General features: G+C 55.0%; 4 protein-coding genes across 6 annotated transcripts in view; all 4 read right to left on the minus strand.

Moving 5' to 3' along the window:
• Positions 1 to 98: 98 nt before the first annotated feature.
• On the minus strand, positions 99 to 5431 carry LOC137846201 (butyrophilin subfamily 3 member A2-like). Of its 2 annotated transcripts, XM_068663968.1 has the most exons (10): positions 4803 to 5430; positions 4046 to 4393; positions 3285 to 3566; positions 3051 to 3155; positions 1920 to 1940; positions 1763 to 1783; positions 1652 to 1672; positions 1533 to 1553; positions 1343 to 1375; positions 99 to 1164 (listed from the first exon to the last, which is right to left on the minus strand). In XM_068663968.1, exons 1-10 carry the CDS (start codon positions 5023 to 5025, stop codon positions 536 to 538), a joined length of 1704 nt encoding a protein of 567 aa, XP_068520069.1. In that variant the 5' UTR covers positions 5026 to 5430; the 3' UTR covers positions 99 to 535. The 2 variants fall into 2 exon arrangements, with proteins under 2 accessions (XP_068520069.1, XP_068520067.1); XM_068663966.1 differs by having other exon boundaries at positions 1652 to 1783; positions 4803 to 5431.
• A 1556-nt stretch (positions 5432 to 6987) lies between these two features.
• LOC137846179 (butyrophilin subfamily 1 member A1-like) lies at positions 6988 to 9447 on the minus strand. The gene is made up of 6 exons (XM_068663883.1): positions 9423 to 9447; positions 8919 to 8939; positions 8805 to 8825; positions 8675 to 8695; positions 8484 to 8516; positions 6988 to 8306 (listed from the first exon to the last, which is right to left on the minus strand). Exons 1-6 carry the CDS (start codon positions 9445 to 9447, stop codon positions 7678 to 7680), a joined length of 750 nt encoding a protein of 249 aa, XP_068519984.1. The 3' UTR covers positions 6988 to 7677.
• A 229-nt stretch (positions 9448 to 9676) lies between these two features.
• On the minus strand, positions 9677 to 12485 carry LOC137846266 (butyrophilin subfamily 3 member A2-like). The gene is made up of 4 exons (XM_068664131.1): positions 11965 to 12485; positions 11209 to 11556; positions 10220 to 10501; positions 9677 to 10090 (listed from the first exon to the last, which is right to left on the minus strand). The coding sequence occupies exons 1-4, from the start codon at positions 12062 to 12064 to the stop codon at positions 9912 to 9914; spliced, it is 909 nt and encodes a 302-aa protein (XP_068520232.1). The 5' UTR covers positions 12065 to 12485; the 3' UTR covers positions 9677 to 9911.
• Positions 12486 to 14347: 1862 nt separating this feature from the next.
• The window catches only part of LOC137846204 (butyrophilin subfamily 3 member A1-like), a 228584-nt gene continuing 220951 nt past the window's right edge, over positions 14348 to 21980 (minus strand). Inside the window, exons 1-10 of one of the 2 annotated variants that reach the window (XM_068663979.1) lie at positions 18841 to 19075; positions 18094 to 18441; positions 17041 to 17322; positions 16807 to 16911; positions 16412 to 16432; positions 16286 to 16306; positions 16167 to 16187; positions 16027 to 16047; positions 15836 to 15868; positions 14348 to 15658 (exon numbers count right to left, since the gene is read on the minus strand). In XM_068663979.1, coding sequence (XP_068520080.1) covers positions 15030 to 15658; positions 15836 to 15868; positions 16027 to 16047; positions 16167 to 16187; positions 16286 to 16306; positions 16412 to 16432; positions 16807 to 16911; positions 17041 to 17322; positions 18094 to 18441; positions 18841 to 18940 — 1581 coding nt within the window. In that variant the 5' untranslated portion in view covers positions 18941 to 19075 and the 3' untranslated portion in view covers positions 14348 to 15029. Of the gene's footprint in view, positions 15659 to 15835; positions 15869 to 16026; positions 16048 to 16166; positions 16188 to 16285; positions 16307 to 16411; positions 16433 to 16806; positions 16912 to 17040; positions 17323 to 18093; positions 18442 to 18840; positions 19076 to 21980 lie in introns of those variants that run through there. The other variant, XM_068663977.1, reaches the window with a different exon arrangement.

Here is a 21980-nt window from a genome sequence, read left to right on the forward strand (position 1 = left end):
GACCAACACCAAGGAGACAGTCTGCTGCAAGACGTCTTCCCAGGCAGAAAAGCCTCAGGACAAAAAACACCCAGCAAATGCCACTGCCAGACTCCATCTTCCTGTGCAAAACTTTATTTGACACAGTCCTGCTGCTGCTGGGCCTTGATGTGCTCCAGAGGAGGGAACACAGAGCCCCCTCAGGCTGCTCATGCTCAGCACCAGGCACAGAGCAAAGATCAACCCCAACCTAGGAGGCAAAGGTGGCCTGCACTGGCCAGCAGCACACGGTGACCATATCCCTTGCCCTGGGGTCTGCAAGCAGTGCAAGCAGAGGGGAGAGGAGCGTGGAGAGCTGCTGCAGCCCCTGTGCTGCCCGCTGGGGCTCAGAGGCAGGGTGAGAGCCGTGGGTGCCAGCAGGGCTTGTGCCTCAGCACAGGAGCAGAGTGCAGGGCAGAGCCCAGGGTTTGCAAGGGGCCTGGTCCCTGCTTGCAGCATCCCAGCCCTGCTCCAGCTGCAGGGAGGAACACAGGGCAGCCCCTGGCCCCACTGCCCCTCATTCCTGTGCTGCTCCTGCAGGGCCAAGGAGAGGTGATGCAGGAGTGACTGGAGAAGGGCAGGAGCCCCCCAGGTTTGGGGACAGGGTCTGGGGTGTGCTGTCCTTCAGGCACAGCTGAATTCCCAGTGTCTCCATCAAAAACCAGGGGCGGATGCTCTCGCCATTGAAGGAGTCTTCTTTGAAGGTGTAGATCTCGACCCCATTGTCAGCATTGATAAAAGACACCTGCCCCTGGGTACAGTCCAGACAGACACAGATTCTCGTGGGGACAGGGGACAGGGACAAGGGAGTGTGAGGAGATGTGAGAGACACGAACTGTCCTTCATTATACTGAACAGCCCAAATTCCCTCTTGGGGGCAAATTTTGATCCCTTTCTTCTTCTCCACAGATGTCCTGGCCACCCCAACAGCCCACCAAGCATATTCTTGCTGCTCTCCCTCCACCTTCACCAACCAGCAGTGCCTCCCCTCCCTGAACGCCTCACAGCCCAGCACGCAGCACCAAGAGTCAAATCTCTCTGGTGTGTCAGGAACCTGCTGCCGTTCAGTTTCCCATCTCACACTGCTCTTGTCCTGAGACAGGATGAGCTGGGGATGAGCTGTGCGTGAATCCAGGGTCACCTTCACTGCAGGGACAGAAGGAGCCAGGTCATCAGGGGCAGAGTTCAGCCCTGGGCAGGCTTTTCCCAGCTCAGGGCCAGGAGCTGCCCCCCGGGGCAGGAGATGGGGCACCTCTTTGCTCCTGAACATGCCCCAGCATGGGGAAGGAGAAGCACTGCAGAGGGCAACTCAATGCACACCTACCTGTATTATGAGACATCACAAACTTTCTCCATGCTGGAAGGAGAGGGGAGAGCTGGTCACAGCCCATGGCTGGTACCCAGTGAGTACGGGTAGGGTGAGGGGCCAGCCCTGGGCTGCTCTGTCCCAGCTGCCCACCCTTCCCTATGCATTGCCTTGGTGTTCCCCGGGGTCCAAGTGCAGTGACACTCACCCAGATCTGCAGCTTGTTCCGCTGGAAAAGTGAAAAAACAAGGCATGATGAGAGGGGACAGCCTCTGATCCCATGGCTGGACCTCCATTTTTTTTTTCAGTTTGAGGAGGGATACTCACCCAGCTCTGCAGCTTGTTTCTCTAGAAAAAGGAAAAGAAAAGCAAGGCATGATGAGAGTCCCCAGGTCAACTGGATCCCAAACTGCCTTGTTTTTTTGTAGAGAGACTCACCCAGCTTTGCATCTTTTTTCTCTGCAAAACAAGAGTAAAAGCAACTCATGATGAAAAGAGAAAACTTCTCTTTTCACCTTTTTCCTTAATACAGACTTTTTAATTTTAATTTAATTTAATTTAATTTTATATTTTAAGTTTCAGGAGGGACACTCACCCAGCTCTGTAGCTTGTGTAGCTGCAAGAGAAAGAGAAAAGCAACACATGATGAGAGGGGACAGCTACTCACACCAGGGCTACTAATAAGGGTAAGCTCAAATTTCTTAAGGCTGGAGAAGAACACTAACCCAGCATTTCCACTTTTTCCTCTTGAAAAGAAAAGCAAAAGCAATGCATGATCAGGGGAGAAAGCCCATTTCATGGCTAGACCTGAATGCATTTGGATAGGAGATGGAGACTCACCAAGCTGTTCAGCTTGTTGCGATGGAAAAGGAAAGCAAGAACAATGCATGATGAGAAGGGAGAGCTGCACAGCTAATGGCTGCTCCCAAGGGAAGACACCAGATCTTTGGATATATAAAAGGAGACTTACTATGCTCTGCATCTTTTTTTTTTTTTTTTTTTTTTCCAATGGAAAATGAAAGTAAAAGCAATGGTGATCAGAGGTTACAGCTTCTCATCTCATGGTGGCTCCAATGGGAAGACACCAAAATCTATACAGTGTGCAATGGGCACAGGCCAACTTACTCCCAGATTGGGAGGGACTGGAGTCATGGGAACTCAGTTTGGAAGCCTGTGGAATCTGATAGACACAGAAATAAAGTAGCTAGTAGAAAAATTCAAGATAAGGTACAAGGCAAGTAGGACAAGGTCGAAGAAGAAGTAACAATTGAGGAAATGAGAAAACTACCAGTATGAGCAGTCCGCATGACAACGAATCAACGAGCAGAATAAGAGCATGATAGTCGCGTGAACACTACTAGTACAGCCACCAATGAGCAAGCTTGCCAAGTAGCATAACTGGCATTTGCAAAGGCAGAGGACCACGTGGGTCAGCAGAGCAGCTTGGTTGCTGGGTGGGAACATGTGCAGGGGGGCTGCGCCTTGCCACCAGCCCCACGCTGCAGCCATGCTCCCTGGCCTCCCACCCAAGGCCCCTTGCCTTCTCCCCTGCCTTCGTTGCCCAAGGCAGAGGCCCAAGACAATCCTAAGGCCTTTGGCATCCCCAGGAGAACATTCCCTTCCTCCTCCTACGCACCTCCCCGGGCCAGGGCTCAGCCCCGCTCCAGACCCAGGGGGGTCCCTGCAGAACACCTCCCTGCGCTCCATCCCTGTGCTGCCAGCTTACCTTGCTTTCGAAAGAGATAAACACCGAGGCCAATGGACACAGCCAAAAGCACGAGGACCAGGGCCAGAACCACTATCAAGGGCTGAGCGTTGAGGAAAAAAGGAGCTGAGAAAAGGCACCAGGAAAAGGGCTGCGTTTCCATGCCTGCAGGTGGAAAAGCAAGACCCAGACTTCTCCTGGGTCGGGACAAGTGCAGGGGCCAGGAACACCTCACCCTGGCTGTGCCATTTGTACCTGCAATGTGCAGGGATGATTCCCGTTCCTGCTGGAGGCGGCTGTTCCTGACCACGCAGGACAAGGATCCCTCCACGCTCCCGGTCATGATGACGGCGCCTTCGATTTCAAAGAGCCCCTCCTGGTCCTGGGAATGTGTCTGGGAGACCGAGGGCAGGTGCTGCCCGCGAGCATCCCTCCACAGCAGCTGCGGCAGCGGGTACCAGCCGGCTGATCGACACAGCACCCGGACGCCTCCGGCCTCGTAGCCCCCCAGGGAGAGGTGGGGGTCAGCGCCTGTGGCTGGGGGAAGAGCATGTGGCTGGGGCTTGACTTGGGGGGGATTCATATGAAGGCAATGACCCCATCTGCTCCCATGCCAGACCCAGCACAGACCAACCATGGCCCCAGGGGCTCAGGGACCGGGCGCTCCATGGAGACATTCTCACCCCTAAACCGCACCTATTGTTGGCACAGCTGAAGGACCTGCTCAGCAACCTGTGCCCACTGCCCACACAACAGCATGGGGATGGAGTTCAAAGCGGGCCCTGGAGACTGAATTAAATCATTGCATTCATGCAGCTGTCTCTCAAAAAAGCCTTAAAGGGCACAGGTGTACTCCTTGCTGGACAAGTGCTCACTGACAGAGGCGAAGCCCCATCACACTGTACAGTTTGCAAGGCCTCGTAGATGGCCATGAGGATGGGACAGGGTTCTGGGTGGGACACTCAAACCCAGGGACACCTGCACCATCCCTTGAATGCCTCACAAAAGACACTAACCTGACACCTCCAGCTCCACAACTGCTTCGTTATAAGCATCAGCATCTTCCACAGTGCAGACATACAGGCCATCATCAGAGGGTCTCAGCCCTGTGATTCGCAAGTCCAGGCTTCCAGCAGAGAGACTATCTCTGGACAACTCTGTCCTCCCAGAATATGCCTCCATCTGCTCCCCGTACAGGTCCTCTCCATTGCGGTAGTGATGCACTGTCTCAGATATCGTGCGCCGAATCCACCTGACCTCCAAGTCTCGAGCATCGCGTTGAGGGGACAAGTGGCAGGGCAGCACGACATCCTGCTCCACGGTGGCAGTGACAGGGTGGCCTGGTCCCTCCACTCTGAGCTGGGCTGGGCAATGGAGAAGGGCACAGAGAAGTGGTGAGATTTTGCCATTGTAAATTTAGGGGCAGTGAGTGACAAAGGGCATGAGTTGGTGTGTGAGTTGGTGCGTGCTGCATCCCCCGTATCCCACGGGAAACCACCAGGGAAACCGGAGAGGGAGAGGAAGGACATGCAGGAGAAGGAGGTGTGCTGGGAGTGGGAGCCCTCTCTGCAGCTTTTGGGCAGGAGAAGAAGAGCCAGAAAGGGCAGCCAAGGCAGTGCCCATATTGTGTGAAAGAACCAAAGAGAAAGTGAAACCCAGCAGGGACCGAGCTGTGGGCTCTGGTCTCCCTACCCTGGAGCCGCTCCCCTGCCCCACAGCAGCACATCTGCATGCACAAGGGGGAGAGCTCCCAGCATCCCTGCAGGATCTTACCTGAGCCCAGCTGGAGAAGGTGCAGAGTGACGAGGGAAATCAGGAAGCCACTGGCATGGCCGGTGAGGCTGGGGCAGCCGCAGCCCCAGGAAAGCCCCATCTGTGCTGCAGCGGGAGCAGGATCTGGGGGTAGAAGAGTAAGGTACTGAGGGGCTGCAAGCCTGGGCACAAGGAGCCACAGACAGCAGTGTCTTGGGCAGGGCCCAGAGCCTGTACTTATCATGGAGTGGGGGACACAGAAGGCATCCCCAGGTGTTCTTCTCAAAGGCAGTCTCACCAAAATAGTTGTCCCTCACATCACCCACCATAGCTGCAGGAACTAGAAGGCTACACGTGACTTCACCAACTTCTGCTCAGCTCTTGCCTGCAGTAACCCTCTGGGAGGAGCCCTGACCCTTGGGGGATGGGTGCAAGATGCTGCAGGGCAGAGCGACATCGGAGGCTGCAGGGAAAGAGGCACAGCTGGCTGCCGAGCATCTCAGTGCCACCCTTTTCCCAGGGTGGTGGGGACAAAGAGCCAGCCCCACTCCCGGCTCTGTCCATCCCAGTGGAGGCAGAAATGGGCAGACCATTTGCCCTCTGGCAAGCAAAGCTCTTCTGCAGCAGGGTGTAGTCTTTGGTGTGGAAATGGCTTCCAAGGACAGAATGGACAGTTTCTGCATGCAGCCAGGATTATGACATGGATGAACTGTTCTTTAAGGAACTATGTGATGCCTCTGGAAACACTGCCCTTATTCTTATGGGGGACGATTCATATTGAATTTGGTGGGTAGCAAACATGATGCCCATCTACAGGAATGGCTGGAGGGTAGACCTGGGGACCTATAGGCCTGTTAGTTTGAACTTAGCGCCAGGGAAGCTCATGGAGCATATTATCTTGCATGTCATCATGCAGTATTTACAGTGCAACCAAGTGATCAGGCCCAGTCAGCATGGGTTTATGAAAGGCAGGTCCTGCTTGATGAACCTGATTTCCTTCTATAACGAAGTGATGCACTGCGTGGATGAGGGAAAGGCTGTGGATGTGGTCTACCTTGACTTCAGCAAGGCCTTTGACCCTGTTCCCCACAACATTCTCCTCAAGAAACTGGCTGCTCATGGCTTGGACTGGCCTACTCTTCATTGGGTTAAAAACTGGCTGAGTAGTCGGGCCCAAAGAGTTGTGGTGAATGGAGTCAAATCCAGTTGGAGGGTGGTCACTAGTGGCGTCCCCCAGGGCTCGGTACTAGGGCGAGTCCTCTTTAATATCTTTATTGATGATCTGGATGAGGGGATCGAGTGCACCCTCAGTAAGTTTGCAGATGACACCAAGCTAGGTGCGTGTGTCGATCTGCTCGGGGGCAGAAAGGCTCTGCAGGAGGATCTGGATAGGCTGGACTGATGGGCTGAGGTCAACTGCATGAAGTTCAACAAGGCCAAGTGCTGGGTCCTGCACCTGGGGCGCAATAACCCCAAGCAGAGCTAGAGGCTGGGAGATGAGTGGTTGGAGAGCTGCCAGGCAGAGAAGGACCTGGGAGTGATGGTGGACAGTCGGCTGAATATGAGCCAGCAGTGTGCTCAGGTGGCCAAGAAGGCCAACAGCATCCTGGCTTGCATAAGAAGCAGTGTGAGCAGAAGGGCTAGGGAGGTGATTGTCCCCCTGTACTCGGCTCTGGTGAGGCCGCACCTTGAGTACTGTGTTCAGTTTTGTGCCCCTCACTACAAGAAAGACATGGAGGTGCTCGAGCGAGTCCAGAGAAGGGCGACCAAGCTGGAGAGGAGTCTGGAGAACAAGTCCTATGGAGAGCGGCTGAGGGAGCTGGGTTTGTTCAGCCTGGAGAAGAGGAGGCTCAGGGGCAACCTTATCACTCTCTACAGGTACCTTAAAGGAGGCTGTAGCCATGGAGCTGCCACAGAGAAGGCTGTCTGTCTGTTTGGAAAAGATTCTTCCCCAAGAGGCTAGTGGGGCATGGGAACAGGCTCTGGAGGGATATGGGCACAGCCCTGAGCCTGATGCAGCTCAAGGAACTTTTGGAGAAGGCTCTTAGATGCAGGGTCTAGTTTTTGGGTGGTTCTGTGTGGAACATGATGGTCCTGAAGGGTCCTTTCAAACTGGGGCTCATAAGTGATTCTGTGATTTTGGCTGAAGGCTGAGGCCACCTGCTGCCTCTGCTTGGAGGACTTGAAGAGCCGGTGATGCCCCCTGTGGCCACAGCTTCTGCAGAGCCTGTATGATGGGAGGATGGAAGCTCTTTGGGTGCCCCCAGGGCAGGGCAATGACCCAGGTTGCACAAGTGCACCCAGGTTCCTGCTGGGGAACCAGGGCTAGCTAGAGCTTCAGTTCCTCCTGGCTCTGACTCCCAGGACCAACACCAAGGAGACGGTCTGCTGCAAGACACCTTCCCAGGCAAAGCCTCATGAAAGAAAGCACCCAGGAAATACCACTGCCAGACTCCATCTTCCTGTACAAAACTTTATTTTACACAGTCCTGCTGCTGCTGCGCCTTGATGTGCCCCACAGGAGGGAATAAAGAGCCCCCTCAGGCTGCTCATGCTCAGCACCAGGCACAGAGCAAGGATCAACCCCAACCTAGGAGGAAAAGGTGGCCTGCAATGGCCGGCAGCACACGGTGACCATATCCCTTGCCCTGGGGTCTGCAAGCAGTGCAAGCAGAGGGGAGAGGAGCGTGGAGAGCTGCTGCAGCCCCTGTACTGCCCGCTGGGGCTCAGAGGCAGGGTAAGACCTGTGGGTGCCAGCAGGGCTTGTGCCCCAGCATAGGAGCCGCGTGCAGGGCAGAGCCCAGGGTTTGCAAGGGGCCTGGCCCCTGCTTGCAGTACCACAGCCCTCCTCCAGCCAGAGGAAGGAGCACAGGAATGTCTGTAGTCCCAGTAACCCTCATTCCTGTGTTGTTCCTGCAGGATCAAGGAGAGGTGATGCAGGAGTGGTTGGAGAAGGGCAGGAGCCCCCCAGGGCTGGGGACGGGTTCTTGTGGGTGCTGTCCCTCAGGCACAGCTGAATTCCCAGTGTCTCTAGCCAGAACCAGGGGTGGATGCTTTCCCCATTGAAGGAGGCTGCTGTGAAAGTGAAGATCTCGAACCCATTGTCAGCATTGATAAAAGACACCTGCTGCTGGGTACAGTCCAGACAGACCCAGATCCTCGTGGGGACAGGAGATAGTGGCAAGGGCGTGCGAGTAGATTTGAGAGGCGTGAGATGACCTTGCTGGTAAAGCAATGCCCAGATCCCTTCTTCCGGGTCCATGTTAATCTTCCCCTTCCTCTCCACAGATTCCTTGGCCACCCCAACAGCCCAGCAAGAATACATTTCCAGCTCCCCCTCCACCTTCACTTCCCACCAGTGCTTCCCCTCTCTGAACTCCTCATGGCCCAGCACGCAGCACCAAAAGTCAAATCTCTCCGGTGTGTCAGGCACCTTCTGCCGTATCATTTGCCATCTCACACTCCTGTGGTCCTCTGACAGGATGAGCTCAGGATGAGCTGTGTGTGGATCCAGGGTCACATTCACTGCAGGGACAGAAGGAGACAGGCCATCAGGGGCAGAGCTCAGCTCTGGGAAGGCTTTCCCCAGCTCAGGACCAGGAGCTGCCCCACGGGGCAGGAGATGGGGCACCTCTTGGCTCCTGAACATGCCCCAGCAAGGGCAGGAGAAGCACCTCAGCGGACAACTCAGTGCACACCTACCTCTATTTTCTGGCAGCAGAAACCTTCTCCATGCTGGAAGGAGAGGGAAGAGCTGGTCACTGCCCATGGCCAGTGTCCAGTGGGTGTGGGTAGGGTGAGGGGCCAGCCCCGGTCTGCTCTTTCCCAGCTGCCCACCCTTCAGTACATGTTGCCCTTTTGTGGCCTTACGGCCCAAGTACAGGGACACTCACCCAGCTCTGTAGCTTGTTGATCTGGAAGAGAAAGAGAAAAGCAATGCATTATGAGAGGGGACAGTTTCTCATTCCAGGGTTGCTAAGAAGTGCAAAACCAATTTTCTCCAGGTTGTGGAGGGAGACTTACCCAGCCTTTCACATTTTTCCTCTGGAAAAGCAAAAAAAGAAAAGCATGATCAGAGGGTCAAGCTCATTTCATGTTTAGCACCTGAATAGATTTGGATAAGAGATGGAGACTCACCAAGCTGCCTAGCCTGTTCCACTGGAAAAGGAAGAGAAGAGTAAAGCAATATTAGATAGGAGAACGTCTTATGCCTTTGCTACACCCATGGGAAGACACAAGATCATTGGGCTTAAGAAAGAGACACTCACCCAGCTTTGCATCTTTTTTCACTGGAAATGGAAAACAAAATAATGCATGATCAGAGAGGACACCTTCTCATCCTATAGGTTATTCCATGAGAAGACACCAGATTTCTTTGTTTTGTTGAGTGGACACAGACCTCTTTGTTCCCAAACTGCGGGGAGGGTGGGGGAGGAAGGGTGGTGCTGCCTAACAGTCGGCAAGACCGAGCTTTGAGCAAGGCTCATGCATGTGGAGCAGTAAGGACAGACACTTGTGCAGCTCTCTGCATGGTGCCACCAAAACACAAGGGGAAGTGAATGGGGATGGGTGGAGGACGTCCCTGTCCAAGAAGCATCAGTGCAGAGCGGGGCAGCCCCACAGCTCGCTCCCCGTCCCCACCTTGATCCCCGTTCCTTTCAGACATCCCAGCCGTGTCCCGTGCCCAGGGCAGCCCCAGCCCCAGCACTCCCCACTCCCACCCCAGGCTCCAGCTGCTCCTCCAGCACCCCTGAGCCACCAGCACACAAGCCCCCAGAGTCCACCCAGACCAGGCCAACTCCCTCCCACACGGACACCACATCCCCAGGTGCTGGGGGCAGGGACTGCAAGGACTCACCCAGCTCTCGGCTCTGTGCCGCTGAAAAGCAAAGGCGGAGGAACAGATGGTGAGCAGAGCAGCTTGGTTGCTGGGTGGGAACATGTGCAGGGGGGCTGCGCCTTGCCACCAGCCCCACGCTGCAGCCATGCTCCCTGGCCTCCCACCCAAGGCCCCTTGCCTTCTCCCCTGCCTTCCTTGCCCAAGGCAGAGGCCCAAGACGATCCTAAGGCCTTTGGCATCCCCAGGAGAACATTCCCTTCCTCCTCCTACGCACCTCCCAGGGCCAGGGCTCAGCCCCGCTCCACACCCATGCGGGTCCCTGCAGAACACCTCCCTCTGCTCCATCCCTGCGCTGCCAGTTTACCTTGCTTTCGAAAGAGATAAACACCCAGGCCAATGGACACAGCCAAAAGCACGAGGACCAGAGCCAGAGCCACCATCCAGGGCTGGGCGTTGTGGAAGAAGGGAGCTGAGAAAAGGCACCAGGAAAGGGGCTGTATTTACATGGCTGGGATTAGAAACACAACACCCAGACTTCTCGCAGCTCAGGACAAGTGCAGGGGCCAGGAACACCTCATCCTGGCTGTGCCATTTGTACCTGCAATGTGCAGGGAAAATTTCCACTCCTGCTGGAGGTGGCTGTTCCTGACCACGCAGGACAAGGGCCCCTCCGCGTTCCCGGTCACGATGACGGCGCCTTCAATTTCAAAGAGCCCCTCCTGGTCCTGGGAATGTGTCTGGGAGACCAAGGGCAGGTGCTGCCCGCGAGCATCCCTCCACAGCAGCTGCGGCAGCGGGTACCATCCGGCCGATCGACACAGCACCCGGACACCTCCGGCCTCATAGCCCCCCAGGGAGAGGTGGGGGTCAGCGCCTGTGGCTGGGGGAAGAGCGCGTGACTGGGGCTTGACTTGGGGAGAGATTCATTTGAACACAAAGACCCCATCTGCTCCCATGCCAGACAGCCCTACCCAGCCATTGTCACAGGGGCTCTGGGACCAGGCGCTTTACAAACCAACCTTCACCTGCAAAGCACCGTGGCTGGTGCTAGAACCAGCGAGCAGGGCTGTGCAATGCCATTGGACCCAAATCACCCAGAAAACTCAGGTGCATGGCTTCAGCACCTCCAGGCAGCATCTCTGCATCAAGCCGTGCTTTTCAAAGAGGCCCCGAGACTTCCAGACAATGTCTCAGTTCTCCGCCAGGAGAAAAAGCAAAAGCAAAGAGAGGTCCAGCTGCTAAGAGGTCTTTTCCCGGCTTCAGATGTTGTCTGTGGTCCCAATACTGGCACAGCCTAAGGAGGTGCTCAGCAGCCCACGCCAAGTGCCCTCAGAACATTATTGGACACAGTTCATTGGAGCACAGAAAATGATCCAAAACAACTCAGCCTTGCAAATCTGTCCCAAAACCAACCTGCCACAGAATGGGTGTATACCTTGCTGGTCAAGTGCTCACATACTGAGGAGGTGAAGCACCATCATGCTAAACTCTCTGACAGGTTTCATTGATTACTATGAAGATGGGACAGAGGCCTAGGTAGGGCACAAAACCCCAGGGACAAGTGTATGCATCAACTCAGCCACTAACCTGTCACATCCAGATCCACAATAGTTTCTCCATAATCATCAGCATCTTTCACAGTGCAGACATACTGGCCATCATCAGAGGGTCTCAACCCAAAGATACGCAAGTCCAACCTTCCATCAGAGAGACCGTCTCTGGCCAGCTCTGTCCTCCCAGAATATGCCCACATCTGCTCCCCATACAGGTCCTCTCCATTGCGGTAGTGGTGCACTGTCTCAGATATCGTGCGTCGAATCCACCTGACCTCCAAGCTGTGAGCATCATGTTGAGGGGACAAGTGGCAGGGCAGCACGACATCCTGCCCCACGGTGGCAGTGAGAGGCTGGCCTGGTCCCTCCACTCTGAGCTGGGCTGAGCAATGGAGAAGGGCACAGAAAGGCGGTGAGATGTTGCCATCTTAAATTTAGGGTCAGTGAGTGACAAAGGGCGAGTTGTGCGTGAGTTGGTGCATGCTGCGTCCCCCGTATCCCATGGGAAACCACTGGGGAAACAGGAGAGGGAGAGGGAGGATGTGCAGGAGAAGGAGGTGTGCTGGGAGTGGGAGCCCTCTCTGCAGCATTCGGGCGAGTGAAGGAGACAGAGAAAGAGCAGGCAAGGCAGCACCCATATTGTGTGAAAGAACCAAAGAGAAAGTGAAACCCAGCAGGGGTCGAGCTGTGGTCTCGGGTCCCCACTGCCCCACGGCCACACCCTTGCCCCATAGCAACACGTCTGCCAGGCCCAGGGGGGAGAGCCCCCAGCAGCCCTGCAGGATCCTACCTGAGCCCAGCTGGAGGAGGAGCAGAGTGACGAGGGAAGTCAGGAGGCCCCTGGCATGGCCGGTGAGGCTGGGACAGCCACAGCCCCAGGGGAGCCCCATCTGAGAGAGAGGTCCCCCAGGGGGCAGGCGGCCCCCCAGGGGTTCTTTTGCAAGAGAGCCCCACCAAGATAGACGTCCCTCACAGCAGCCAACACTCTGGAACACTGAAGGAAGCACCCAACACTCCCAACCTTTGCCCAGTTCCTGGCTGCAATAACCCTCAGGGAGCAGCTCTGCCCCTGGGGCAATGGTGACAAGTGTCTGAGGAGCTCTGCAGGGCTGGCACCGCCTTCAGCCAGGATGAGGGGCTTGTCCCCAGCAGGAACCTCTCCAGACCTCCAGGGAAAGCCAGTGTCTGAGCTCGTTCATCTCCACCTGTCTAGAGAGGAATGAAACTGTGAGCAATGGAACAATGTGGAGAGATGGCAGAGCAGAGCTGAGTGGGATTGGAGGCTGAAGTAATGGGGTGCAGCTGGGTGCTGATCCCGGAGCTGCCACCCTTTGCCCAGGGTGCTGAAGGCAAAGAGCCAGCTCCACTCCCTGCTCAAGCCAAGCAGGTGCAGCAAAGGGTTGCTCCAGAGGGGCAGGATCTTCTTCTCAAGCTTAGGTGGCTAAGGAAAGTTTATGTGCACTGGAAGCAAGGTTGGGCAATATGGGAGGACTACAGAGATGCTGTTTGCCTTTGGAGGCAGAAAATTCAAAGCTCAATTTGCATTAAACCAGGAAAGTACAGTAAGGGGCATTAAAACAGACTTAAAAATATGTTAAGAGCAAAAGGAGGATCAGAGAAAGTATTGGTCTTAATTAGGATGGTCACCTCACAAATAGGGACGCAGACAAAGGTCAGACTTTTAATGTCTTCTTCACCTCTGTCACAAACACCTATGCTGGGCTCTGAGAACATGTGAAGAACACCTGAGAGACAATGCTCTAAACTGGTCACAGCATACATGGGTTTGTGAGAGGCAAGTCCTGTTCAGGTAAATTCATTTCATTTTAGGACAAGGTCATCCTCTTAGTTCAACCAGGGGAGACAGCATAGGTGATCTTTTTGGATTCCAGTAAAGATTTCTACATGGTTTCTGACCCTATTCATCTGGACCTAATATCCAGCATAGAGACAGAGAAGTGCATGATACACTGGGTGAAAAACTGGCTGAGGGGTCAGGCTCTGAGGGTTCTGGTAAAAGGGGCATCATCAGGCAGGAGGCCAGTCATGAGTGGGGCTCTGCAGGGCTCCATTTTGGGGCCAGGTCTCTTCAGTGGTCCCATAAATGACCTGGATGCGGGACTGCAAGGAAGCCTGAGTGAGTTTGTGGCTGACACTGAACTGGGAGGAGATGCTGGATCTGTCGAAGGTGGAGAGGCCTTGCAGAGGGATGTGGCCAAAGGGAAGAGCTGGGCAGCCACCTCCTGTGGGAAGTTTAACAAGAGCAAGTGCCGGGCCCTGTCCCTGGGCAGGGGCAGCCCCGGCTGTATGGACAGTGTGGGGGGCCAGAGGCTGGAGAGCAGCCCCCAGAACGGGAGCTGGGGGTTGTGGCTGAGGGCCAGTCCTCTTCAATATTCTTATAAATGATTTGGATGTAGGACTAGAAGGTGTTTTGAGCAAATTTGCTGATGATACTAAACTTGGAGGAGTTGTAGACACTGTTGAGGGTGGGAAGGCCTTGCAGAGAGACCTGGAGAGATTGGAGAGCTGGGCTATCACCAACTGCATGAAGTTTAACAAAGACAAGTGCCAGGTCCTGCACCTGGGACGGGGCAACCCTGGCTATACGTACAGACTGGGCGATGAGACGCTGGAGTGCAGCCCCGCAGAGAGGGATCTGGGGGTTGTGGCTGACAGCAAGCTGAACATGAGCCAGCAGTGTGCCCTGATAGCCAGGAGGGCCAACCATACCCTGGAGTGTATTAAGCACAGCATCACTAGTCAGTCAAGGGTAGTGATTGTCCTGCTCTGCTCTGCTCTGGTGCAGCCTCACCTTGAGTACTATGTGCAGTTATGGGCACCACGGTACAAAAAGGACTTCAAACTGTTGGAGAATGTCCAGAGGAGGGCTACAAAGATGGTGAAGGGCCTAGAGGGGAAGACGTATGAGGAGCGGCCTAGGTCATTTTGCCTGTTCAGCGTGGAGAAGAGGAGGCTAAGGGGACACCTCATCACGGTCTACAGCTTCCTCAAGAGGGGTACTGAAGGGGCAGGCATCAATCTCTTCTCTTTAGTCACCAGTGATAAGACCCGTGGGAATGGTGTCAAGCTGAGGCAGGGGAGGTTTATGCTAGACATCATAAGAGGTTCTTAACTGAGACGGTTGTCGCACACTGGAACAGGCTCCCCAGGGAAGCAGTCTCTGCACCAAGCTTGTCAGAGTTTAAGAGGCATTTGTACTGTGCACTTAAGCACATGGTATGAATTTTTGGGTAGACCTGTGTGGTACCAGGAGCCTGACTCAATGATCCTAATGGATCCCTTCCAACTTGGGATATTTTATGATTCTATGATTCTATGATTCAAGATGCCTTCCCAGGCAGCAAAGCCTCAGGACAGAAAGCACTTAGGAAATGCAACTGCCAGACTCCATCTTCCTGTACAAAACTTTATTTTACACAGTCCTGCTGCTGCTGCATCTTGCATAGATGTGCTCCAGAGGAGGGAACAAAGAGCCCCCACAGGCTGCTCATGCTCAGCACCAGGCACAGAGCAAAGATCAGCCCCAAACTAGGAGGCAAAGGTGGCCTGCACTGGCCAGCAGCACACAGTGACCACATCCCTTGTCCTGGGGTCTGCAAGCAGTACAAGCAGAGGGGAGAGGAGCGTGGAGAGCTGCTGCAGCCCCTGTGCTGCCCGCTGGGGCTCAGAGGCAGGGTGAGAGCCGTGGGTGCCAGCAGGGCTTGTGCCCGAGCACAGGAGCCGCGTGCAGTGCAGAGTCCAGGGACTGCAAGGGGCATGGCCCCTGCTTGCAGTACCACAGCCCTGCTCCAGCAGCAGGGAGGAACACAAGAGAGCCCCTGGCCCCACTGCCCCTCATTCTTGTGCTGTTCCTGCAGGATCAAGGAGAGGTGATGCAGGAGTGGCTGAAGAAGTGCTGGAGCCCCCCAGGGCTGGGGAGAGGGTCTGGGGGGTGCTGTCCCTCAGGCACAGCTGAATTCCCACTGTCTCCACCCAGAACCAGGGGCGGATTCTCTCCCCGCTGAAGGAGGCTGCTGTGAAAGTGAAGATCTCGACCCCATTGTCAGCGTTGATAAAAGACACCTGCTGCTGGCTACAGTCCAGACAGACCCAAATCCTCGTGGGGATAGAGAACAGGGACAAGGGCGTGCGAGGAGATGTGAGAGACATGAGCTGCCCCTCATAGTACTGAACAGCCCATATGCCTTTTTTTGGGCTTCTGTTAATCCACCCCTTCCTCTCCACAGAAGCCCTGGCTACCCCCACAGCCCACCGTGAATACTTCAGCCTCTCTCCCTCCACCTCCACCAACCAGCAGTGCCTCCCCTCTGTGAACTCCTCGCAGCCCAGCACACACAACCGAACGTCAAATCTCTCTGGTCTGTCAGGGACCTGCTGCTGTTCGGTTTCCCTTCTCACTCTCCTGTGATCCTCCGAAAGGACAAGCATGGGATGAGCCGTATCTGGATCCAGGATCAGCTTCACTGCAGGGACAGAAGGAGCCAGGCCATCAGGGGCAGAGCTCAGCCCTGGGCAGGCTTTCCCCAGCTCGGGGCCAGGAGCTGCCCCACGGGGCAGGAGATGGGGCACCTCTTGGCTCCTGAACATGCCCCAGCAGGGGCAGGAGAAGCACCTCAGAGGGCAACCCAATGCACACCTACCTGTATTATGAGACATCAGAAATCTTCTCCATGCTGGAAGGAGAGGGGAGAGCTGGTCACAGCCCATGGCTGGTACCCAGTGGGTGTGGGCAGGGTGAGCGGCCAGCCGTGTGCTGCTCTGTCCCAGCTGCCCACCCTCCCCTGCACATCACCTTGATGTTGTCCTGGGGCCCAAGCTCAGGCACACTCACCCAGCTCTGTAGCTTGTTCCTCTACAAATGAAACAGAAAAGCAATGCATTGATGAGAGGAGTCAGCTTCTCAGCAAGTGACTCCGACAGGGCAAAGACCTCATATTCCTTCCATCTGGGGTGAGGAGAAGATGGACTCACCCAGTCTTGCAGCTTTTTCCTCTGGAAAAGAAAATCATGAGGAATGCATGGTAAGAGGGGAAAACCTCTCATCCCATGTCTATACAGCAAAATCTTTCAGTTCAGGAATGGACACTCACCTATCTCTGCCGCTTGTTCCACTGGAAGAAAAAAAAAAAAAAAAGAGAGAAAAGCAATGTATGGTCAGAGGGCAGTATGCCCATGGGAAGACACAAAATGCCTTCTTTTTGGGGAACTAGACTTACCCAGCTTTGTATCTTTTTTTACTGGAAAAGGAAAGAAAAAGCAATGCATGGTCAAAGTGAGGAGCTTCTTATCCCATTGCTGCTTCCACAACTAGACCCCAAATTTCTTTCCTCTCAAGAGTGGGCACGGACCACCTCATTCCCAGATTGGGAGGGACAAGACATCTGAAGAGGGGCTGCAGCCATGCTCCCTGGCCTCCCACCATTGCCTTCTCCCCTGCCTTCGTTGCCCAAGGCAGAGGCCCAAGATGATCCTAAGGCCTTTGGGATCCCCAGGAGAACATTCCCTTTCTCCTCCTATGCACCTCCCTGAGCCAGGGCTCAGCCCCGCTCCAGACCCACACGGGTCCCTGCAGAACACCTCCCTCTGCTCCATCCCTGCGCTGCCAGCTTACCTTGCTTTCGAAAGAGATAAACACCGAGGCCAATGGACACAGCCAAAAGCACGAGGACCAGAGCCAGAGCCACCTTCCAGGGCTGGGCGTTGTGGAAGAAGGGAGCTGAGAAAAGGCACCAGGAAAACGGCTGTATTTTCATGCACGCAGGTGGAAAAGCAAGACCCAGACTTCTCGCAGCTCAGGACAAGTGCAGGGGCCAGGAACACCTCACCCTGGCTATGCCATTTGTACCTGTGATGTGCAGGGATGATTCCCGTTCCTGCTGGAGGCGGCTGCTCCTGACCACACAGGACAAGGGCCCCTCCACGCTCCCGGTCACAGTGACGGCGCCTTCGATTTCAAAGAGCCCCTCCTGGTCCTGGGAATGTGTCTGGGGGTCCGAGGGCAGGTGCTGCCCGCGAGCATCCCTCCACAGCAGCTGCGGCAGTGGGTACCAGCCGGCCCATCGACACAGCACCCGGACGCCTCCAGCCTCGTAGCCCCCCAGGGAGAGGTGGGGGTCAGCGCCTGTGGCTGGGGGAAGAGCCCGTGGCTGGGGCTTGACTTGGGGAGGGATTGAGTTCCAAGGCAAAGACCCCATCTGCTCCCATGCTAGACACAGCCCTGCACAACCACTGCCACAGGGGCTCAGGGACCAGGCGCTTCACAAAGCAGCCCTCAGCAACAAAATACTGCAGGTAGTGGTGGAAGCAGAGAGAAGGGCTGCACAATGCCAGTGGCCCCAAATCACCCATAAAACCCAGGTGATCAAGATCAAGATGATCAAGATGATCAAGATCAAGTTGATCAAGATCAAGATTCATCACCTCCAGGCAGTGTCTCTGCAACAAGCCTTGCTGTTTCAAGAAGCACCCAGACTTTCAGAAAACGTCTCAGGTCTCCCACAGCAGAAAAATCAAAAGCAAGCAGAGGTCCAGATGCTTAGAGGTCTCTTCTCTGCTCTAGGCTCTGTGTTTGGTCCCCTTGTTGACAGAGCTGAATGTTCTGCTCAGAAGCCTCTGCCCAGTACCCTCAGAACATCATTGGGATCGAGTTCAAAGAGGGCATTGAAACTGAATAAAACCATCTCATCTGTGTAGTTCCCTCTCAATAAAAAGCCTGCAGGGGCACAGGTGTGCTCGTTGCTGGACAATTACTCACAGAGTGAGGAGAAGAAGCCCCAACAGACTCAACAGTTTGAAAGGCTTTGTAGATGGCCATGAGGATGGGAAAGGAGCCTGGGTGGGACACACTAACCCAAGGACAACTCTACCACCCCCTGGCAGCATCACCCCAGCCACTAACCTGACACCTCCAGCTCCACAACTGCTTCGTTATAAGCATCAGCATCTTCCACAGTGCAGACGTACCGGCCATCATCAGAGGGTCTCAGTCCTGTGATACGTAAGTCCAGGCTTCCAGCAGAGAGACCATCTCTGGACAACTCTGTCCTCCCGGCATATGCCTCCATTTGCTCCCTGTACAGGTCCTGTCCATTGCGGTAGTGGTGCACTGTCTCAGAGATATGGTCCCGGATCCACCTGACCTCCAAGCTGCGAGCATCACGTTGAGGGGACAAGTGGCAGGGCAGCACGACATCCTGCCCCACGGTGGCAGTGACAGGGTGTCCTGGTCCCTCCACTCTGAGCTGGGCTGGGCAATGGAGAAGGGCACAGAGAGGAGGTGAGATTTTGCTATCAGGGCAGTGAGTGACAAAGGGCAAGCTGTGTGTGAGTTGGTGCATGCTGCGTCCCCCGTGTGCCATGGGAAACCACCTGGGAAACAGGAGAGGGAGAGGGAGGGCGTGCAGGAGAAGGAGGTGTGCTGGGAGTGGGAGCCCTCTCTGCAGCATTTGGGCATGTGAAGAAGAGCCAGAAAGGGCAGTCAAGGCAGCGCCCATATTGTGTGAAAGAACCAAAGAGAAAGTGAAACCCAGCAGGGGTCGAGCTGTGGGCTCGGGTCCCCACTGCCCCATGGCCACACCCTTGCCCCACAGCAGCACATCTCTCAGGCCCAGGGGGGAGAGCCCCCAGCAGCCCCGCAGGATCCTACCTGAGCCCAGGCGGAGGAGGAGCAGAGTGACGAGGGAAGTCAGGAGGCCCCTGGCATGGCCGGTGAGGCTGGGACAGCCACAGCCCCAGGGGAGCCCCATCTGAGAGAGAGGTTCCCCAGGGGGCAGGCGGCCCCCCAGGGGTTCTTTTGCAAGAGAACCCCACCAAGATAGACGTCCCTCACAGCACCCAACACTCTGGAACACTGAAGGAAGCACCCAACACTCCCAACCTTTGCCCAGTTCCTGACTGCAATAACCCTCAGGGAGCAGCTCTGCCCCTGGGGCAATGGGGACAAGTGTCTGAGGAGCTCTGCAGGGCTGGCACCACCATCCCATCGTAGCTGGGTGCCCAGTCCACCACCTTCAGCCTGGATGAGGGGCTTGTCCCCAGCAGGAACCTCTCCAGACCTCCAGGGAAAGCCAGTGTCTGAGCTCGTTCATCTCTACCTGTCTAGAGAGGAATGAAACTGTGAGCAATGGAACAATGTGGAGAGATGGCAGAGCAGAGCTGAGTGGGATTGGAGGCTGAAGTAATGGGGTGCAGTTGGGTGCCAAGCCCGGAACTGCCACCCTTCACCCAGGGTGCTGAAGGCAAAGAGCCAGCCCCGCTCCCTGCTCAAGCCAAGCAGGCACAGCAAAGAGTTGCTCCAGAGGGGCAGGATCTTCTTCTCAAGCTTAGGTGGCTAAGGAAAGTTTATGTGCACTGGAAGCGAGGTTGGACAACATGGAGGACTACAGAGATGCTCTTTGCCTTTGGAGGCAGAAAATTCAAAGCTCAATTTGTGTTGAACTAGGACAGTACTGTGAGGGGCATTAAAACGGACTATTAAAAATACGTTAAGAGCAAAAGGAGTATCAGAGAAAGTATTGGTCTTGATTAGGATGGTCACCTCCTACCCCTCCTTCTGCACTGACCTTGCAGAGCTGTTTCTCATTCCTTTTCCTCCCAGCTGCTGTTCAGCAGCAGTCTTTTTTTTCCCTTGTTCTTAACTATGTTCTCACAGAGGCACAATCAACATTACGTAGCGGCTTGTTTCTGGTCAGAGGTGAACTCCTTATCTAACACGGGGCAACTTCTGAATTCTTTTCACGGAAGCCACCCCTAAGCCACATAAACCCACTACATACTCTTGGCCCTTTGAGCTACCAAGGCCCACTGCTGGATGGATATGGTCAGAAACCATGCCTGAATCTCTACTGAATTCCAAAAAGATCACATTGACAGGAATCCCTTGGTCAACCAAAAGGCTGACCTTGGCATAAAAAGGAAATTAAGTTTGTCCCTCAGGTGTTTTTCACTCACTCCCAGAGCAATCTCCCTAACTTTACCAGGCACTGCCATGAGACTGACAGGCCTGTAATTCCCAGGGCCTTCTTTGCTGCTCTTCTTGGAAACTGGGGCGACGTTTGGCAGCTTCCAGTCACTGGGACCTCTCCACATTCCCAAGGATATTTCAAAAATAATTTATAGAGGTTTCTTGATGACATCAACCAGTTTTCTGAGTACTCTGAATCCCATCAGGTCCTACAGTCATGCCCACACAACCTTGCGTAAACTGTGGTAGCACCGGTCTCAGCACCCAGGTGAGCACCACTCCCTGTAGCCTCTGATCCTGCTCAGCTCTGGCGCCTCTTGCTCCCATCCCCCAAGACGCAGAGCTGCTGGTTATTGTGAGAGGGTTATTGCAACCAGGAACTGGACAAAGGCTGGGGAAGTTGGGCGTAGCCTTGTGCTGTAATTCCCTGTAATTCCCAGGGTCTTCTTTGCTGCCCTTCTTGGAAACTGGGGCAATGTTTGGCAGCTTCCAGTCACTGGGACCTCTCCAGATTCCCACAGATATTTCAAAAATAACTTATAGAGATTTCCTGATGACATCAGCCAGTTATCTTAGTACTCTTGGATGAATCCCATCAGGCCCTATAGTCTTGTATGCATCAACGTCTAGGAGCAAATCACAACAAAATTCAGAATTGTCTGGGAGTTTAATGTTCCCGCAGTCAAGACTCTCCAAGACAGGGCACCTGGGGTCCTAGAGCCCATTGTCAGTGTTGAAGACAAAGGCAAAGACAGTATTAAACATCTCTATGTTGCTGATCTCCCTGTTTGTGAGGAGACCATCCCCATCAAGCAACAGACAAATGTGTTCCCTGGTCTTACTTTTGCTCTTCAGACATTTTTAAAAAAACATGTTTACTGTCCCTCACAATACTGTCCAGATCCATCATCAGTTGAGCTTTGTCCATATGAATTTTATTCCGAAGGCAAACAGTGCTTCTGTAGTCCTCCCATGTTGCCTGACCTGGCTACCAGCACACATAAACTCTCAGCTGACCTTCTGCCATGGCTGCTTGACCAGAGCGAGGAGTATAGCTTATTCTTTGCCCACAACAAACTGGGCAAAGGGTGGAAGTGCAATGCTCAGCACCCACGTGTGCAACACTCCCTGCAGACTCTGATCCTGCTCAGCTATGAAGACTCTTGGTATCATCCCCAAAGGGGCAAAGTTTCTCCCAGAGGGTTATTGCAGCCAGGAACCGGGCAAAGGTTGGGAAGTTGAGTGCAGTCTTGTGCTTTCTGCAGCTCTGCTGGGTGCCGTGAGGGACCACTCACTCGGTGGGACTTCTTTGGAGAAGAAAGGTAAGCTGGCAGCGCAGGGGTGGAGCGGAGGGAGGTGTTCTGCAGGGACCGATGTGGGTTCTGGAGCGGGGCTGAGCCCTGGTCCAGGGGGGTGCATAGGAGGAGGAAGGGAATGTTCTCCTGGGGATCCCAAAGGCCTTAGGATCGTCTTGGGCCTCTGCCTTGGGCAACAAAGGCAGGGGAGAAGGCAAGGGGCCTTGGGTGGGAGGCCAGGGAGCATGGCTGCAGCGTGGGGCTGGTGGCAAGGCGCAGCCCCCCTGCACATGTTCCCACCCAGCAACCAAGCTGCTCTGCTCACCACCTCTTCCTCCGCCTTTGCTTTTCAGCGGCACAGAGGCAAGAGCTGGGTGAGTCCTTGCAGTCCCTGCCCCCAGCCCCTGGGGAAGTGGTGTCTGTGCGGGAGGGCCTGGTCTGGGTGGGCTCTGGGGGCTTGTGTGCTGGTGGCTCGGGGGTGCTGGAGGAGCAGCTGGAGCCTGGTGTGGGAGTGGGGAGTGCTGGGGC

This window comes from Anas acuta, chromosome 31 (genome assembly GCF_963932015.1).
Source record: "Anas acuta chromosome 31, bAnaAcu1.1, whole genome shotgun sequence".
Taxonomy (NCBI): domain Eukaryota; kingdom Metazoa; phylum Chordata; class Aves; order Anseriformes; family Anatidae; genus Anas; species Anas acuta.

Bases quoted from the DNA above. Each gene is read 5' to 3' on its own strand.
- LOC137846201 (XM_068663966.1), bottom strand. From the start codon at position 5,025: ATGATAAGTACAGGCTCTGGGCCCTGCCCAAGACACTGCTGTCTGTGG. The intron at 4,394-4,802 runs GTAAGATCCTGC...TCCATTGCCCAG, and splicing joins CCTTCTCCAGCTGGGCTCAG to CCCAGCTCAGAGTGGAGGGA. The intron at 1,784-1,919 runs GTGAGTGTCCCT...CTTGTTTTGCAG, and splicing joins TACACAAGCTACAGAGCTGG to AGAAAAAAGATGCAAAGCTG.
- LOC137846179 (XM_068663883.1), bottom strand. From the start codon at position 9,447: ATGTCTGAAAGGAACGGGGATCAAG. The intron at 8,826-8,918 runs GTGAGTCTCCAT...TTGCTTTTCCAG, and splicing joins GGAACAGGCTAGGCAGCTTG to AGGAAAAATGTGAAAGGCTG. The intron at 8,696-8,804 runs GTAAGTCTCCCT...TTTCTCTTCCAG, and splicing joins GGAAAAATGTGAAAGGCTGG to ATCAACAAGCTACAGAGCTG.
- LOC137846266 (XM_068664131.1), bottom strand. From the start codon at position 12,064: ATGGGGCTCCCCTGGGGCTGTGGCTGTCCCAGCCTCACCGGCCATGCC. The intron at 11,557-11,964 runs GTAGGATCCTGC...TCCATTGCTCAG, and splicing joins CCTCCTCCAGCTGGGCTCAG to CCCAGCTCAGAGTGGAGGGA. The intron at 10,091-10,219 runs GTACAAATGGCA...GCCTTTTCTCAG, and splicing joins ATTTTCCCTGCACATTGCAG to CTCCCTTCTTCCACAACGCC.